This window comes from Simochromis diagramma, unplaced genomic scaffold (assembly GCF_900408965.1).
Source record: "Simochromis diagramma unplaced genomic scaffold, fSimDia1.1 OVJJ01000321.1, whole genome shotgun sequence".
Classification (NCBI taxonomy): Eukaryota; Metazoa; Chordata; class Actinopteri; order Cichliformes; family Cichlidae; genus Simochromis; species Simochromis diagramma.
Window position 1 is genome coordinate 4,830,485 of NW_024386772.1, and position 17,531 is coordinate 4,848,015.

The 17,531-nt window shown below is 41.6% G+C and overlaps 2 protein-coding genes across 6 annotated transcripts in view; one reads left to right on the forward strand and one right to left on the reverse strand.

Annotated features, from left to right (window-relative positions):
• The window catches only part of LOC120741429 (speckle type BTB/POZ protein), a 95,143-nt gene extending 84,981 nt beyond the window's left edge, over nt 1-10,162 (forward strand). For 4 of the 5 annotated variants that reach the window (XM_040044347.1, XM_040044372.1, XM_040044382.1 and 1 more), the window contains 4 exons: nt 335-390; nt 3,352-3,474; nt 5,199-5,341; nt 7,975-8,119. In XM_040044347.1, coding sequence (XP_039900281.1) covers nt 335-390; nt 3,352-3,474; nt 5,199-5,341; nt 7,975-8,119 — 467 coding nt within the window. Of the gene's footprint in view, nt 1-334; nt 391-3,351; nt 3,475-5,198; nt 5,342-7,974 lie in introns of all 5 variants that reach the window. The other variant, XM_040044355.1, reaches the window with a different exon arrangement.
• Nucleotides 10,163-13,134: 2,972 nt separating this feature from the next.
• LOC120739179 lies at nt 13,135-17,145 on the reverse strand. Its single transcript, XM_040040880.1, has 4 exons — nt 15,848-17,145; nt 14,771-15,331; nt 13,328-13,525; nt 13,135-13,140 (listed from the first exon to the last, which is right to left on the reverse strand). Exons 1-4 carry the CDS (start codon nt 16,556-16,558, stop codon nt 13,135-13,137), a joined length of 1,476 nt encoding a protein of 491 aa, XP_039896814.1. The 5' UTR covers nt 16,559-17,145.
• Between the last annotated feature and the right edge of the window lie 386 nt (nt 17,146-17,531).

Sequence of the window (17,531 nt, forward strand, 5' to 3'; positions counted from 1 at the left end):
GTTGAGTGGTAGCAAGTGAAAGTGCAACTAAAAGAGGAAAACAGATCTTTATTAGGGAATAATATATGAGATAAGCAACACTCAAGTCGGCCCATCAACGTTGAATACTGGCTAAACAAACGAGAAAGGCTGTCAAGAGTCTGTCAGCAGAAAGGAGCTGACTTTTTCCACATGATGCCTCTACTGCTGTCACTGCTGTCAGTCATGTCCTTGCTCTCCTCCGGCCCTGTGGCAAGCTGTTAACGGATATCAGAGACCTCACCGTGTATCAACATTACACTCAATAACAAACCCTCTTTTCTCTGTCTCGGCCTTTTGTTTCTCTCTGTCCCAGCTCGCTCGCCGGTGTTCAGTGCCATGTTTGAGCACGAGATGGAAGAGAGTAAGAAGGTGAGTTGACTCTGTCGCTCCTGCTCCCTCAGTGCACGGTGAGTCAAATGTTTAAATTTCAATCTTTCCTTCTGTTGCATCAGGAAGCACTTGCCTCTTTAAACAAGTGTGGCTGCACATGTTCCTTCATGTCTTGCTGACTATTATATGGTGTCATCACAGCTACTATATGGAAAAAATCCTTAAGTGATTATATCATTATCACTTGTATAATCTTTGATATTTCTTTGATGGCATAAAGCGTGTTATTTGTAGACTTAACAAGACTGTATCAGACAAAATGACTGAAGTCTCTGTTGCTTTCAATATGATCACTCTGTTCCTGGAACTCAATTACAATGTCATGAGGGAATTGGTTTTCCTTTTGATATCTCTTTTTAATCTTTTTAATATACATATCTTTTTGCCATTTTTTTTGTGCTGCAGTTTGTGCCTGGTGTTGCTGCTGCTCAAAATGTTCATACCTCACATCAAAATTCATTAATTTAATGAAACGGGCACAGTAAATCTGCTCAATTTGTTTTTTTTATAAGTTCTGACTTTAGTGAACTTTAACACATGCATAGGTGCCATTGATCAGTAGCAAAATGTCTTGACAGTACTGACCTTTAAAGGAAAGTAGAGAGAGTCTAGTGGGAATATTAACTGCTCCAAAGAGGGAAGTGGTTTGCAGACAGTTATAAGGCAGGAGTCGGTGTCATAAGGGTGTATTTTAAATAACCTGTCTGACGTCGTCCTATTTACAGTGGAGATGATGGAAAGGTGATGCTAGTTGTGATAACTTTCTGCCTCTCCTATAACTTCTTATTTAATTATGTAAAACTAAAGTGTAAGTACTGTGGAGGTATGAATAGTTCTGGGAACTATTGTGACTGATTAGTGTTATTAGCAGGTTGACGGTGTGGATTCAAGCTTCCTGTTGCTACAGTTCTGCATGCGAGTAGCTTGATAATACTTTTAAGAGATGGAAAAAACGTTGAAGATTTATGTGCAAATTTATGTAAAGTTAGGTAAATGCAATCCAAGTTCCTCTTGAGGCAAGTGTCGCAACTCAACAGCCATCCTGGAATGAATCATTGCAGTTATTTCCTGTCCCAGAATAAGCTATAAAGGTTTTTGCCCCCCCTCCCTCAGTTTTATAACAGGGTGGTGGCACCATCAGTGTCTCTGCTTTTTTCCCATTCTAATGCACATTAGGGATACAGGAGCTAAAAAGTAGCTACTCCCTCGCTACAATAATGAGCAGAAAGATGCATCTGCCACCAGAAAACTGAAAGGGTCGTGAACCTCTCGTGTGTCAGTGTAACAGCATGATTGGCTCATTTGTTTCCTGTTTCTGTTGTTGATTTGCTCTTTGGGAGCATTTCAGAATTCTCCCATAAATCCCATAAATATAATGTCTCTGATGCCATTCCCCTTCCAGTCCTCATAATACAAATAATTAAATTAGTTCGTGGTTTAGTGAGGCTTGGTCACGAAATTAGTGTAAATAGGGTTAAGTTTAGGTCTGACGTGATGGAAACAAAACAGTGTTTGTGTCTGTGTGTGCTTGTACATGTGTGATGCACTGAGTCTCTCTGCCACAGTTGGTTGTGTTGATCTGATAGGAGGTGGTGAGATTCAACTGTGGTGATTTAGCCGTCATGTCAGCGGAATATTGATGCCTGCAGAGCTCAAATGGGGAAATTATAAAGCACAGAGCCAGGAAATGCATCTTAATTGCTGTTTAAGTAGGCGTCTTCATCAGAAAGAGGGAGAGATTGTGGGCCACGTCCCCATACGACTCAGAGAAAACAGATAGGTGGGTTAACACTCCTCTGCAGCACTCTATAGAAAAGAGACAAATGAGCTCATAAAGAAGCACTCTGATAGAGGACTGCTCTGTGAATAGAGGGGAGCTTCAGACACTGTAACTACAGGAGTTGTGTCTATTTATGAGACCTGGTTGGGCACTGCCTTCTCATTACGCGAGAAAGTCCTGTTATGTTTTTTTCTGATGTGATTTCCAAGGTAGTTTGGTGGTAGTATGTCTTTTTTATTTCATTAACGCTCCAACACACGTTAGAAAAAATAGAAAGGAATTAGAAATATAACGATTCTGATGAGTTTGAGGTTAATTTAGAAACAATAGGTGTGTTGTTTTTGATATTATACACATTGATGTTATTTTGCCTGTTAGAATTACTCATTTTTTTTCACGTCTTCATGTGTTTGTGTGATTTGTGCATTCCTGCAAAAGGCTACCATGGCAGACTGCAGGCTCAGACCAGAAGCTTTTAGACTCTGCTTCGATTATTTCTCAGTATGATTATGTTGGTGTTGAGTGGTCAGAGTTGACACAAATGCACTAAACTGTTGGTACACCCAGTCTGACCCTGCTAAAACGCCGCTGGTCACTGTGGTGACGATAAAGCACTGTTATAATTGGTTTATTGCTTTGTTCTTCTTGTCAGTGTGGAGGGGAAAGGTTCAGGTTACCGTCACTGTGCCATAGAGCGATAAAGCCTACTTTGATTGCTGCAGGCACCGTCAAGGAATGAATGCTCAGGATTAATTCTCCTGAATCTGCTGAAAAGAGTTAAATAAATTTACTAGAATGTAGTTTTGCTGAAACGTGTTTTGACTGCTCAGAAGGTTCTTCAAGGTGTTTCTTTTTCTTTCTTTCTCTATTGTGATTTTGGAACATGTTTTGGTGTGTGTGTGTGTGTGTGTGTGTGTGTGTGTGTGTGTGTGTGTGTGTGTGTGTGTGTGTGTGTGTGTGTGTGTGTGTGTGTGTGTACACTAAACAAGGCGAGAGAGTTTTAAGTCAGGTGGGTTTTGGGAAATTTACATGAAATAAAAAAGACACTGCTGCCATACATAGTTTTGAAGGATTGTCAAAGCGTTTGTTTTTCTTCTCTTTTCTTTTATTCTGTTAAACCCTGCGTGTATTCTCCTCTCCTGTCCTCTCTACCCGTTCAGAACCGTGTGGAGATAAATGACGTGGAGCCAGATGTCTTCAAAGAGATGATGTGCTTCATCTACACAGGCAAGGCCCCCAACCTGGACAAGATGGCTGATGACCTGCTGGCTGCAGCTGACAAGGTACAAAGAGTGTGTGTGTGCATCGCACCTGCTACTATGTACATTTACACACAAGCTGGTATGCATGATAATGTTCCCAAAAATACACCTGGGAAGCACCAAATGCTCCTCAACCTCTAAACACACATACTTACACATCCAAACATACTTTTATAGCAAAGGATAAAGCCGACCCAACTGTGCAAGGTAAAGACATGCACACACTTCCAATGAATCGTTTTCCTCATTGTTTATTCTTGTACTCATGCCGGATATTCAGTGTTTCCTGTCTGTTTCTGTAAAATCACATTTTGAGTGAGTCATCTGCACCGGAAAGATCTTGTGGTAAACTTATGATATATGAGCTTTAGCTGGCATAGTTTGCATGTGATACCATTTTTGTTTGATTCTTTTTGTATGAACTAATTTATTCACAGAGGAGTTCCAAGCAGTGTAAAGGCTTTAGTAGTGTTTACCTTTGTATGTTTTTAGTATTTATACCAAGTCATCTATATTCACCTTGGTTGAACTTGTTTTACTCGTCTTTGTTATCGCAGATCACTAATGCATTATTTTTCCGTGCTTGTTAAATAGTGGTCGGTAAATGTATCATTTTATCAGAGGCTAATTAGAGCTAGTTACTAGCTCTAATTTTTTTTTCTTTTTACGTGATTATGAAATCACGAACATTCCTAATAGTCGTAGCTTAATGTGCAAATTTGGCTCAAAGAACCATGTGACTCAGCATAGCTTCACTGCTCCCACGATCTTAGACTTTGTAGAAATTTTGCCAAAGGGTTTAAAACACTTGCAACCAAAAAACATTTAACCCCCTAAGACCCGAACTCTTCCACGGCATGCATTTTTAATTTCTCTTTGAAATTTGGGCATATTGGGACCTGATGAATGTAAAAACAAAGAATTACCAGATTTTTTTTTTTTTTTTTTTTACCTGATTTTTGTTTCTAAGGAAAATAAGAGCCACATATGAGGATATTCATTTAAAATTTTGATAGAACAGTAGTAGTATAATGTCCTTGTAAGTGGATATCAGGCCCCAGTAGAGCAAAATTGAGTATTTTGGTCTAAAATAACCCAAAATGTGATGTCCACATATGTGGACGCCAGGTCCTAGGAGGTTAACTCGTCACTAGTTTCCTAACTTGTGTCTTTGGAGCAAGACAGATAATTCCTGTCTTTTTGGCATTCAACAATAAATATAAATTGGTAGTTTTGGGATTTTCATGAACCAGTAGCCCTATTTAAATCTTTCCACATGCTTACTTGTCGTTTTTAAAAAGTCTTATTTAATGACAAATCATTTAAATCGACTGCTTTATGTCACTGAATGTAGATAGACAGAATGTAACTTGTTAAATTAAAAGGAAGTACTGCGACATTAAACTGTAGTCTCCGCTAAACCTCTACGAGTCATCTTGAAGTGTGTGTGAATATGAGAGAAGGTTATTGTAGCTGGCAATTTTGTAATCAGACTCAGTGGAAATAATTTTTCGCTTCTCGTGTAATGCTATTCCATCATCAGTTCCAACTCAGTATGCATATCTGTCACTTACCCTTCTCTTTGCCATATTTTTTTTCTTATTCAATTTAATGCTTGTTGCCACTGCGGTGGAGTAATTCTGTGTTACCGTATCATTACACACCGCTGCTACAGTTGTTGGTGGCAGCGCTGTTTAAGTAATTTAGTTTACCTGCTGTTTATCCTCCCTCTCTGTCATTTGTAGTATGCTCTGGAGAGGTTGAAGGTGATGTGTGAGGACGCTCTTTGCACGAATCTGTCTGTGGAGAATGCCGCAGAGATCCTTATCCTGGCCGACCTGCACAGTGCAGATCAGCTCAAGACGCAGGCTGTGGACTTCATCAACTAGTGAGTTACACGCTCGCGCTGAGATCATCCATCTTGAGAACTACCTCCACACTAATGCAAATATTTTTTTCACCGACACACGCACGCTTCTGCGTTCGGCTTTTTGTCAGGGGATGTCATTAATTTTCAGTGGGAGCAATTTTTGTCTCCCGAGGAAATTTAATTTAATCTCCAGATCAGATGATTTTGCTGCTGTATCATATTGGTCCATTTAGCAATAAACCTCAGCTGCTGGTGTTAATCGTGTTGCGTGCAGCCTGTTTAGGTACGATGTGGCCTATTAGCATCAATGACTACTATTTATGTCCACCGACAGGTGATTGATCCAGTGTTTCAATGCCCACTTGAAACAAAAGGCTTTCTCTCAGTCGCTACCTGAATTGCCTATCACCTTACCCGTGTTTGTTCAAACTGTGTGCCTTAGAGCCAGACACATTTTCCATCCCTTTGTTCATTCCTCCGTCCTCTCTTTACAGCTTCATGTCCTTTCCTTGTTCCTGCCTGGGCTTCGTCTCCCTCCCTTTTCCATTCACTCCCATTATCCTTTCCTTTCCCCCCCTTTTCTCCCCGTCTCCCACCTCTGTTTTGTGCTTAAGAGCTCATGTGTGCCTAAAGGTGTTCAGTAATGCAGATTTCTCCCCCTAATCCCAGTCATTAATTGTGGTTATGGGCGTTATGACAGTTTAATTTGCGACAGCGTTGTTGTGGTGGTGGGAAAATTGGCCACAGGGGACTCCTGGCCAGCAAAGCGTTATCAACCCAGCTCCTGCAGACACAATCGACAGCAACAAGAGCAGCAAAACAAAAATCAATTTAGAGGACAAATATTGAAAACGGACGACACAGAGAAACCAATAATCCTACCCCCAGAAGCACCTTAACCTCTTTCCACACCAGTCCTTACAAGCAGTTTACAGTCATGTAGTTGAGACAATAAGAGTCCTCTTTATCCTTCCTCTGTCTCATTTATTCGTCCTCACCAGGGATGCAGCAGAGAGGAAAGGCACCTAAACTCTCCTAATCCACTTTGTTTACAGAAAAGCTTACAGAGTTTTTTTTTAGACCAGCATGTAAACACAACACGAGTAATGTGAAGCACAGACAAAATGCCTTTTTAGTAGATTTTTTTGGTAACTTATAATTACCACTGACTGGAGACTATAGTTTGATTTACCTTCACATCACTGCTCTACTCCCAGTCACTCTCTCCCTATCTCCCTCCGTGACGTTTGATTACTCTTTGTCACCTCCCTTTTTCTTTATTTGTCACCGCTGCCGTCTTATTCTCCCCTCCATCGGTCCATCCCTTCCCCTCCTTCTCCTGCTGTGGTTGCTCTCCTTGTGCCCTTTCACTGCCCTCAGCTTGAGCGTACTGGCCATTATTGTGAGCAGGGCTTCACTTCCTCCACAGAGAATAGGGTCAGAGGTTGGCTGGAGGTCTGGAGCTGCTGTGTGGAAACCATAGGACCACACATTCACGCAGACACACACACACAAACAGCCAGGAGCAGACGCGCCAAAACATAAACACACTTGTACACGCACACGCATGCGGTTGTTTATTTACACACAATAAAACATGAAAAATGTCATTAAAGGCCACACAGCAGTGTGCGTGATAGTGCATCCCAGCACCCTGAGGGTGTCAGGAGGTTGAAGACTGCCACAGGGTCTGCTGGTGTAAGCTCAACCACAAGTAAACTGATCAGCACTTAATTAGAAAACCTTCCCAACTTTTTCCTCCCTTTTCCCAACTAAGGAAAAACAATTTAGTTTAAATGTCTGAGGATCTTTCAAGAGCAAACAAATGAACAGTTAATGGAATTAATTCAGCTGAAATAGGCACATGCTAGCCATCTTTATTTCTCCTCATTACAATACCAGGTGTGAATAATGAAACCTAAACGTGGAATGCTTTGAAAATGGGAACTAGTCATCATTTGTGTGCCTTTATTTTGCTTTTCACAGTGAGATTTTCATGTGGTCTCTAAAATGAACCATCTATCTGTTAATATTGTGTTCTGCTTACTATATATACTATAATATATGAATTATAGTACATGTTAAGAGTACTGTGTAATAGTATTGTATAAAAGAGTCCAAAAAACCAAAAGATTTAGTTCATTAGACCCAGAAAAGCAGCAAATCCTCACAATTAAAACTTAACAAAAGGTAATGTTTAACATTTTTGTTTAAAAATCGACTCTCATAAATAAACAAATGATCATAATCTTTCCTGAATAATTTCCTGTTCATTAGCTGATTAATCAAGTAATTATTTCATGATATGATATAAAAAACATTATGACTTAACCTTTTTATCACATGCCTGTATATTTGTGCAACTTTAATGATGCCTTTTTATTTGTGTGATGTTATTTATCACAAAGATGACCTCAAAGGTTAAATATTTAAAAATATAAAATAAATAACAGCCTCACCAGCTGGTATGACAAATCTGTAATGTCTCAAAGCTGCTCTCCACACAGATGGAGTCTTATAATCCCAAACTCTTTCTCTCTGAGAAAAAGATTAATTTGTGTACTTTGTTTGGATATCTGTTTAGTTTCTTAATTTAACATCTTTTCCTGCTTTCCGTTTCCTTTGTATTTCATTTCCCTTTTTTCTCTCAGTCACGCTGCTGATGTGATGGAGACATCAGGATGGAAATCCATGGTGATCTCTCACCCACACCTGGTTGCGGAGGCCTATCATTCTCTGGCCTCGGCCCAGTGTCCCTTCCTGGGTCCCCCAAGAAAACGGCTGAAACAGTCCTAGTGGTCTGGAGCGATTCTCCCGACCTAACCCTGCTGCTTCCTCCCGTACCAGCAGCCTCACTGCTCCTCTCTCCCAATCCTACTTTTGTACCTATAGCATCCCAAGATGCCCACAACTGACGCCTAGGGCTTGGGTACATATATAGCTAGGGCAGCTATACAGCTGGGCAGCACAGAGAATTATTGGACTAATGCTATAGAGGAGGTACTACACATCACTGTAAGATGAACTGAGTGAATACCATAAGACCTGGACCTGGATATTTAAGGATTGCAAGCCCAAAGCCTTGCTTATTCCATATCCATCATCAATGATATTGGAAGGCTACAACTCTATTCTGCCTGTCAGGCACGTAAAGAACTGATCTCCTGTCTGAAAGTGAAAAGTCAATGCTGAGTCCCTGAAAATATTTGTCTGTGACGTCTTGACTTCTACAGTGTTGTAACCCAAACTGTGCTTGTGAAGAGACAAGTGAAGAGGATCAACCAACAGGAAAGTGAAGGACTGTTGTTCCCATTATTGGAGACCTTAATGGTGTTCAGTTTATTGTTCTTCTAAGGCTTGAACAATTGTCTTGATATTTTTTTTTTCCATGAAAGAATACAAATGTAAACTGTTTAACTGTTAAAATCAGGCAGGCACGTTGAGATGTTTAGCTCAGATTTTGACTATTTTCCGACTGGTGACAGACTTCTGCCAGATTGTTGTCATTTAGCAAGTAGCGCGAGGCGCAGTCGCTCTGTTTGAATAATAACATCGATAACAGTACGGCTCTTGGATGACTGAGGACATGACAGTAATTTTACAAGAGTCCGATCAAAGTATTCACTGTAATCTATAGTGGGCATGTTTTAGTGGGCAATATTTTAATATCTAGTGGGCAGTGTTTTAATATAATTGGCATAGTATTTGTTGTCTTGTGACATTAACTGTGCTTCAAAGCTGACAGACCATACAGCCACAGAGTATTTGCTCTTTTTATGTTGTCTTCTTATTTTTCATTCATTGTAGAATTGCACAAAATAATGCTTTTTTTATCTTTTTTTTTTTTTAAACACAGTTTTTCAGTCTTATTATTTCGTTTTTTTATTCGTTTCGACTGTATTGGAAGTGTCACTTGAGAAAATTGGCTGCTTATTGTTACACTCCTGCTGTTGGTCAGTTGATCCATACGATACATAAGCATAAATGAAATGTAGGAAAGGCCAATAAAAGAGAGCGCTGCCAGCTAACACAACAGAGAAGGTATCTGCCAGTTTCAAAACATGACATGTTTTACATTAACCTGTTGACCTCAGGCAAGAGATACTTGCTTTTTAACCATGCAGTAACGTAAACATCCGCTTGCAGTGATAATATAACATTTTATGTGCTTGACTCCCTACTACACGTGTTAGTGGAGGATTCCACCAGAGGGCTTCCATATTTGCATGACCTAAAACAGTAAATATCAGGGCAGCCCATTTCTTTTAAGAAATTTATTCTCAGTGGGACTTCAATTGATAAAGCTCAACGTCTCCATTTTGTTTTACCCCTGCTCCCTTGTCACAGGGGCCGCCACAGCGGGTGGCTTTGATGGTTTGATCGTGCTTGATGTTTTTCGTCATGCAACCACAATGGGAATTTGTCTCTCTGGCTAGAATTGAACCAGCGAGCTTTTGCTTGGCAAGCAAACCACTAAACTACGGAGCCACCTCCATCCAGAGCTGCAAAACGATCAGAGTTGTTTGTTCCTATGTCTAATTTACATATACCTAAGATGACACTGATAACGAAGTGTAGTTGTCTCTGTGCAGAGGCAACAGCACATCATAGAGATGCCAGCATGCCTATACAGACTCTGGTACTTACCGTTGGAGTGCTTCTTGAATCTTCTTGAAACGCATATTTTTATTTTTTGATGACATTCACAACTGAAGCTCCAAACACTCACCATCATGCGTGTAGTTAAAATCAAGTATGTCTCATGCCTTAATGTGTTCCCTTGACTTGTTCACAGTCTTGCCCTTTAAAACTGTAAAATACATATATTTTTGAATTTTTTCCCAGCATGTTGGTGTCTTTTTTTCTAATACTTCATATTTTCTTTCTTTCTAATTATGCAGTTTGACCACATATACAGGTTACTGGCTAATTAATGCACAGCTTCTTTCAGCTTGGTGCTAGGTCACTGTGTTTCAGTGTCACATTTTAGTTTCAAGTGTAATCCTGCTGTGATCAGTGTTCAATCTCCTGTGCAGATGTTGTCGACCTTAGCAGATCACATGGGTCTCATACCAAGTTGTGTAGCATGCAGACTTAGCTCTCAGGCTTCTTTGACTGGGTCTCTTGCTTAGAGAACAGATAGATTGTAATCACTTCAGAGACTCAGACCTTTGTCTCGGACTGTATTTTAACAGGGATTTCTTTGTGTTGACCAAAGTAGAGGCCCTCCGAGCTTTAGGGAAGCTCTTCCCTGAGCCCTTTAAATCACTCCTCATCAAACAGTCAGCCGTGGCCACCGGTCTTTGGGGATAATCTGGCATTGTGCTGGCGCTCATCAAACACACAAATGGCCATTATTTGTGATACAGACAGTATACAGGGGCTTAATGTTTGGGCACATGGGAGTAGAACTGATTCAACTACATACATCAGATATCAAGTTATGATGCAAGTTTATGTAACAGTTTTATGAGTCATGGTGAACAAATTTTACGCCTTTTATGTGAGTGTAGTGTTTGTGCGAGTATAAAAATGAGAAGAGTTGTAAGGAGACAATCCACGCATGAACCTTTGGTGGTTCTTATTGTGTTGTGAGTCATTCTCTAAAGAAAATATTTATTTAGCAATAATTTCAAAATGGACAGTTTTATATTAGCAGGCTTTTTATTACACGTCATCTGTACAAACCAGCATTGAGAAGAAGAGCTGGACAAATACATGCATAAAATTATGATCTTAACTAGTTGTTACGTCCCCTGGCTAGTCTAGGGGGTTAAAGGGACGAACATAAATGTGGATAGAGAAGGAGGAGCCAAGATGGTAATTTTAAAAGGTTTATTTAACACTGGTGATGGGGTTCAGACCGAGGTGTAACGTCAGGGAGAGCCAAGGCCAACATAACAAACAAAACATCCCTGACGTAGAAATAAAAGAAACTTGCCTAACTCCAAAGAAACAAAATATACAACCTATAACCATAACCTACCTAACAACACAAACAGGAGAAAACAGGGTGTCAAAACAAAAGGCAGCTCTCCCCTACAAGCAGTCTGAACATGAAACAACAATGCTCACACAAAATACAAAGGCATGCAAGCCTGCACAAGTATGGCAACCAAAATGGCCAGAGGGCCCAGAAGCACAGCTCCACAGGCCTTAAGTAGTGCTCTGCTGATTACCAATTAGCCGGACTCTGCGCAACATCCAATCAGGACAGAGGAGGTGGAGCCTGGACAAAACAAAGGGTTAATAGGGAGAAGAGACATCCTCCTGGGGGATGTAACACCCCTACCCAGAAAAACAAACGTATAAGTTTGTTAACCTTACACCATCACATTCTTGAGAGGGCATCGGCCACAATATTTTCACATCCTCTCTTATGCTTTATTTCAATGTTGTAGTTTTGTGAAATTAAAGCCCACCTCATCAATCGTTGATTGTTGTTATACATACGAGAGAGGAACACGAGAGGATTGTGATCGGTGAAGACCTCTACAGGTTGGGAAGTGGATCCCACATACACGTCAAAATGCTGAAGAGCCAGAAGCATGGCCAGAGTCTCCTTTTCAATTGTCGAGTACCGCCTTTGATGAGTATCGAACTTCTTGCCAAAGAAGCAGACAGGATGACTCACTCCTTGTCCATCATCCTGAAGAAGAACAGCTCCAGCCCCCACCTCACTGGCATCCACTTCAAGCTTGAAAGGTTTAGAAAAGTCTGGAGCGACAAGAACAGGTGAACTCGACAGAAGACTTTTTGCACATTCAAAAGCATGTTGACACTCAGGACTCCAAATGAATGGTACCTTCGGGCTGCACAGGTTTGTCAGGGGTGTTACGACTTCAGAAAAATTCCTACAGAAACACCTGTAGTAACCAACCATCCCCAGAAATCTGCGCAGCTCACGGCGTGTTGTTGGCACAGGAAAGTTGAGGATGGCATTAACCTTTGCACTGATAGGGCGAACCTTGCCCTGTCCCACTTCCTTTCCAAGGTAGGTCACTGTAGCCTTACCAAACTCGCATTTAGCCAAGTTAAGGGTCAAGGAAGCATCAGCTAAACGCTTGAACACAGTGGTTAAGGTGTCAACATGCTCTGACCAGTTGGGAGAATAGATGACCACATCATCAAGATAAACATTACAGTTCGCCACACCAGATAATACAGTTGACATTAACCTCTGAAAGGTAGCAGGAGCATTTCTCATTCCAAATGCCATGACTGTATATTGTAAAAAGTGATCAGGTGTTACGAAAGCTGAGATTTCTGATGCTCTTTCTGTCAGAGGTACTTGCCAATAACCTTTAAGAAGGTCAAGCTTACTCACATAAGCAGCAGATCCGACGCTGTCAATACAGTCCTCAATACGGGGCAGTGGGAAGGAATCAGGTACTGTTACTGCATTTACCTTGCGGAAATTGTGCAAAAGCGAGGTGTTCCATCTGATTTTGGCGTAACCAGGCACGGAGAACTCCATGGACTATAGCTTGGGATAGCCAATCCATGCTTCAGAAGGTAGTCTACTTCTGTGTTCATCATTTCCCTTTTCGCCATATTCACACGGTAAGCATGCTGCTTAATAGGCACTGCATTCCCAACATCAATGTCGTGCTCTATTACAGTAGTACGGGAAGGCATGTCCCCAAAGAGTGTTAAATGAATGTTGACGAGCCTTTCAATGTCCAACTGTTGCTCACGGGTCAAGTGGGACAGATATATAGACAACTGGGACAGTACCTCAGAATTAAGCATTCTGGCATTCTGGTAGCTGGCATCACAAAGGTTGAGCCCGTCGTCATCTAAGCTTGACCTCAATCCTGAGGGAGAGTTCAACAAGAGAGTTTCTGGAGATGAGATTGGCTCTGACGGAGATGCCACAGGCTTATCTGCGGTGCCACAGAAAGAGTCAGCTCTAGAATGAAAGGATTTGAGCATATTGAGATGGCACAAGCGTGTTTTACGCTTCCTATCTGGTGTTTTAATCACATAGTCAGTGTCATTTACTTTCTTATCCACCTGGTATGGTCCACAGAAGCGGGCAGACAATGCAGAGCTAGCAGTTGGTAGAAGAACCAAAACCTTGTCACCTGGATTGAAAGATCGAGGAACGGCTTTCTTATCATACCAACTCTTCATCTTCCCCTGAGCAGAGGAGAGGGCTTCTGCAGCTGCCAACCTGGCCTTATGGAGGCGCTCTCTGAACTGTGAAACATAATCCAGAACATTAGTTTTCACAACATGATCTGTTGACAAGAACTGTTCTTTCAACAACTTCAAAGGTCCCCGAACAGAATGACCAAACACTAGTTCATTTGGGCTAAACCCAAGGGACTCTTGCTTAGCTTCACGCATGGCAAACACCATCAGGGGTACTCCCTCATCCCACTCTTTTCCAGTATCCAAGCAGTATTTCTGCAAAGTTGCCTTGAGTGTCTGATGCCAGCGCTCTAATGCTCCTTGAGACTCAGGATGGTATGCACTTGACACAACATGCTTAATCCCCAGAGTCTGCATGACCTGCTTGAAAAGTTTAGACAGAAAGTTAGTTCCTTGGTCTGTCTGGACTACTTTTGGTAAACCAAAAGTAGTGAAGAACTTTGTCAAAACTTTAATCACCAAAGGTGCAGTTATTCTCCTGAGTGGGACAGCTTCTGGAAAACGAGTCGAAGTACACATTGCAGTCAGTAAAAACTGATTACCATTCTTTGTCTTGGGCAATGGACCAACACAGTCCACAATGACACGTTCAAAAGGTTCACCAAGTACTGGTATAGGATGAAGAGGAGCTATAGGAACTGTCTGGTTTGGCTTTCCTGCAATCTGACATGTTTTACAAGTACGGCAAAACTCAACTACATCAGCCTTCAATCCTGGCCAAAAGAAATGGTTGAGTATCTTGTTGTACGTTTTTGTAACTCCCAAATGACCAGACAGGGGGTGCTCATGTGCAAGGGAGACTACGTAGTGACGATACTCAAGAGGCACAACAATCTGATAAGTAGTGCTCCAGTCACAGTCATCAGGACAGCTTCCCTCTACGTCCGCTGTTAAACTTGGGTGGGCAGTCCACTTGCGCATCAAGACCCCATCTTCCAAGAAATAAGAAGCCTTTTTATTTCCTGTTTCAGAAAGAGAAGTAAAGCATTTAGTCAATGAGGGATCAGACTTCTGAGCAGCAACAAGGCTTTCACGTGTGACTGGCAAGTCTAACTGTGGGAGATGGAGATCCTTCCACTTCTCAGTAGTATCCTTTGAACCACTTTTAAGATCAATCAGGGTTTGCAAATCATCTGTAGCCAGAGCCTGAGCCAACGAAGAGTCCGACAAATCAATTTCTGCAGCTTCACGTCTTGCTTGAGCCCTGGTGAGAACACAAGCAGGAAAAACAGATGGAAAACATGTTGCTAGGTCGTTGCTCTTCAAGTTTGATTCTGGATCATTTGTTACTTCGGGAACAGGTTGCACTTTTCCACCAGCAATATCATTTCCCAAAATGAACTGCACCCCTTTTATGGGAAGTGAGGGGCGTACTGCCACAGAGAAGATGCCATTAACCAACTTTGACTTGATGTGTACGTAATGCAAAGGAGCTTCGACATAGCCCATTTCAACTCCTTGAATCAGAATACTACCATGACAAGAGGAATGGTCACTCAGGGGTAATACATCAGATAAGATCACAGATCGTGACCCTCCCGTATCTCTGAGTATTCGAATGGGTTTTCCATCCTCAGGCTTCCCAGTCAATGACACAGTGCCATCTAAGAGGAAGGGTTTGAAGCAGGGATCAACTCCTTCACTTTGATCCCTTCTCTCAGCACAGATGGTTTTAATTAAGCCTACTCCTTTTGGTGACTGGTTCTTGCGCTTCAAAGCGGGACATTCAACAACAACATGACCAAGTTTATGACAATAGAAACATTCCCTTTCAGTCCTTGGAGCAAAAGTCCGTCGTGGGCTTGAAGGATCCTTTCGTGGGGGAGGTTCTCTGGTGGTATCTTCACGTTTCTGCACAAAAACAGTTTTATGAGTCAGCACAAATTCATCAGCTATCACAGCTGCTTCTTTCAAAGTGGAAACCTTCTGTTCATTAAGGTGTACAACAATGCGTTCTGGCAGGCCATTTTTGAACTCTTCCAGCAGTATCAGTTCACGTAAGGAGTTGTAGTCAGGAACTTTACTTGCTGTTATCCATCTATCAAAAAGGATAGCTTTTTCACGAGCAAACTCTACAAAAGTCTGATTTGCTGTTCTTTTGTGATTGCGAAAGCGTTGCCTATACGCTTCGGGAACAAGTTCATAAGCAGCAAGGATAGCAGACTTCACTACATCATATTTCAAACTTTCTTCCAAAGACAAAGCAGAACAGACTTCTTGTGCTTTGCCTACCAATTTGCACTGAAGAAGCAATGGCCAAACTTCTCTCGGCCAGTGCAATGAGGCAGCAACACGTTCAAACACATTGAAATATGTATCAACTTCTGATTCACGAAATGGAGGTACCAACACAATGTTTTTACTCACATTGAAACCACCTGGGTTTACATGGGAGGAGGTTGTTTCATCAACAGATGAATTTGCAGAACTAGGTTGAGTAGTACTTCTTGAAGTCTGTGCCTGTAACTCCAACTGACGCAGTCTGACCTCCCTTTCAATCTGCAACTCCAGCTCCAACTTTTTCAGCTTTAACACCTTTTCTGTCTCTGTTTCCAACTCCAACCTGCGAAGTTCCAACTCTGCCTGACGAGCTTGGGCTTTATCCTGAGCCTCCAATTGTAATTTAGCCAAACGTACCTTGAGTAATACTTCTTGTCTTGAACGAGGAGAAGATGGAGTAGCAAAAGAAGGTGAGCCATTAGTGCTTAAATTTTCCACCGTTTGTTGCTCCCCAGCAGCAGGGTTTTGCCCTTCTTCCTTTAACACAGCAGGCTTCAGTCCTTCGTTAGGGGACCTGTCAAGAGGAACCGGCAAACGAGGGGATTTAGAAACAGGAAGCAGGCCTTCGTCTACAAGTTTGTTTGAAACAGCAGTTTTCAAGTCCTCTTTCACCATTTGCCTTGATACATTTAACTCAAAGTGTGCTGCTATAGCAAACAAATCGTGTTTCCTACACACGTTTAGCTCCTCCCAAGAAGGATTACTCAGAAATGCACTCAAAGCAAAAACACCAGTTGCCATACTAACTACCTCTGCCAAATACACCAGCAGAAACAAACAACTCCAAACCTTCACCATCCACAAACGGAATAACCAGGACTTTATCCCGGACGAGCCGCCAATTTATGTTACGTCCCCTGGCTAGTCTAGGGGGTTAAAGGGACGAACATAAATGTGGATAGAGAAGGAGGAGCCAAGATGGTAATTTTAAAAGGTTTATTTAACACTGGTGATGGGGTTCAGACCGAGGTGTAACGTCAGGGAGAGCCAAGGCCAACATAACAAACAAAACATCCCTGACGTAGAAATAAAAGAAACTTGCCTAACTCCAAAGAAACAAAATATACAACCTATAACCATAACCTACCTAACAACACATAAACAGGAGAAAACAGGGTGTCAAAACAAAAGGCAGCTCTCCCCTACAAGCAGTCTGAACATGAAACAACAATGCTCACACAAAATACAAAGGCATGCAAGCCTGCACAAGTATGGCAACCAAAATGGCCAGAGAGCACAGAAGCACAGCTCCACAGGCCTTAAGTAGTGCTCTGCTGATTACCAATTAGCCGGACTCTGCGCAACATCCAATCAGGACAGAGGAGGTGGAGCCTGGACAAAACAAAGGGTTAATAGGGAGAAGAGACATCCTCCTGGGGGATGTAACACTAGTGAAAAAAGTCATCTGTGTGTGTGTGTAAAAGCACTTCCACATAGGGCTGTTCAATATAACGATATCCGATGACGATATAAAAACATCTATCGTTTCCTATTACGCTATCGTTTGTTTCGTGGTGTCATAAAATAAACTGTTTACGGCAATATTTTTTTCCATCGTTTTGATGGAGACTGTAGTGGCTATATTAATTTCTTAAAGTTCTCTCTTTCTCTTATATTTAATATAACTACACTACAGACGGACAAGCGCCTGTTTTTACGTGTTGTCGTTAGCAACAATGACGTAAAACCATGGCTCCGCTGCCGCTCGTTTGTTTTTCACGTAAACCTTTCACAATAAAGCTCAAGATCCTGTTGAGACTTTTCAAAATAA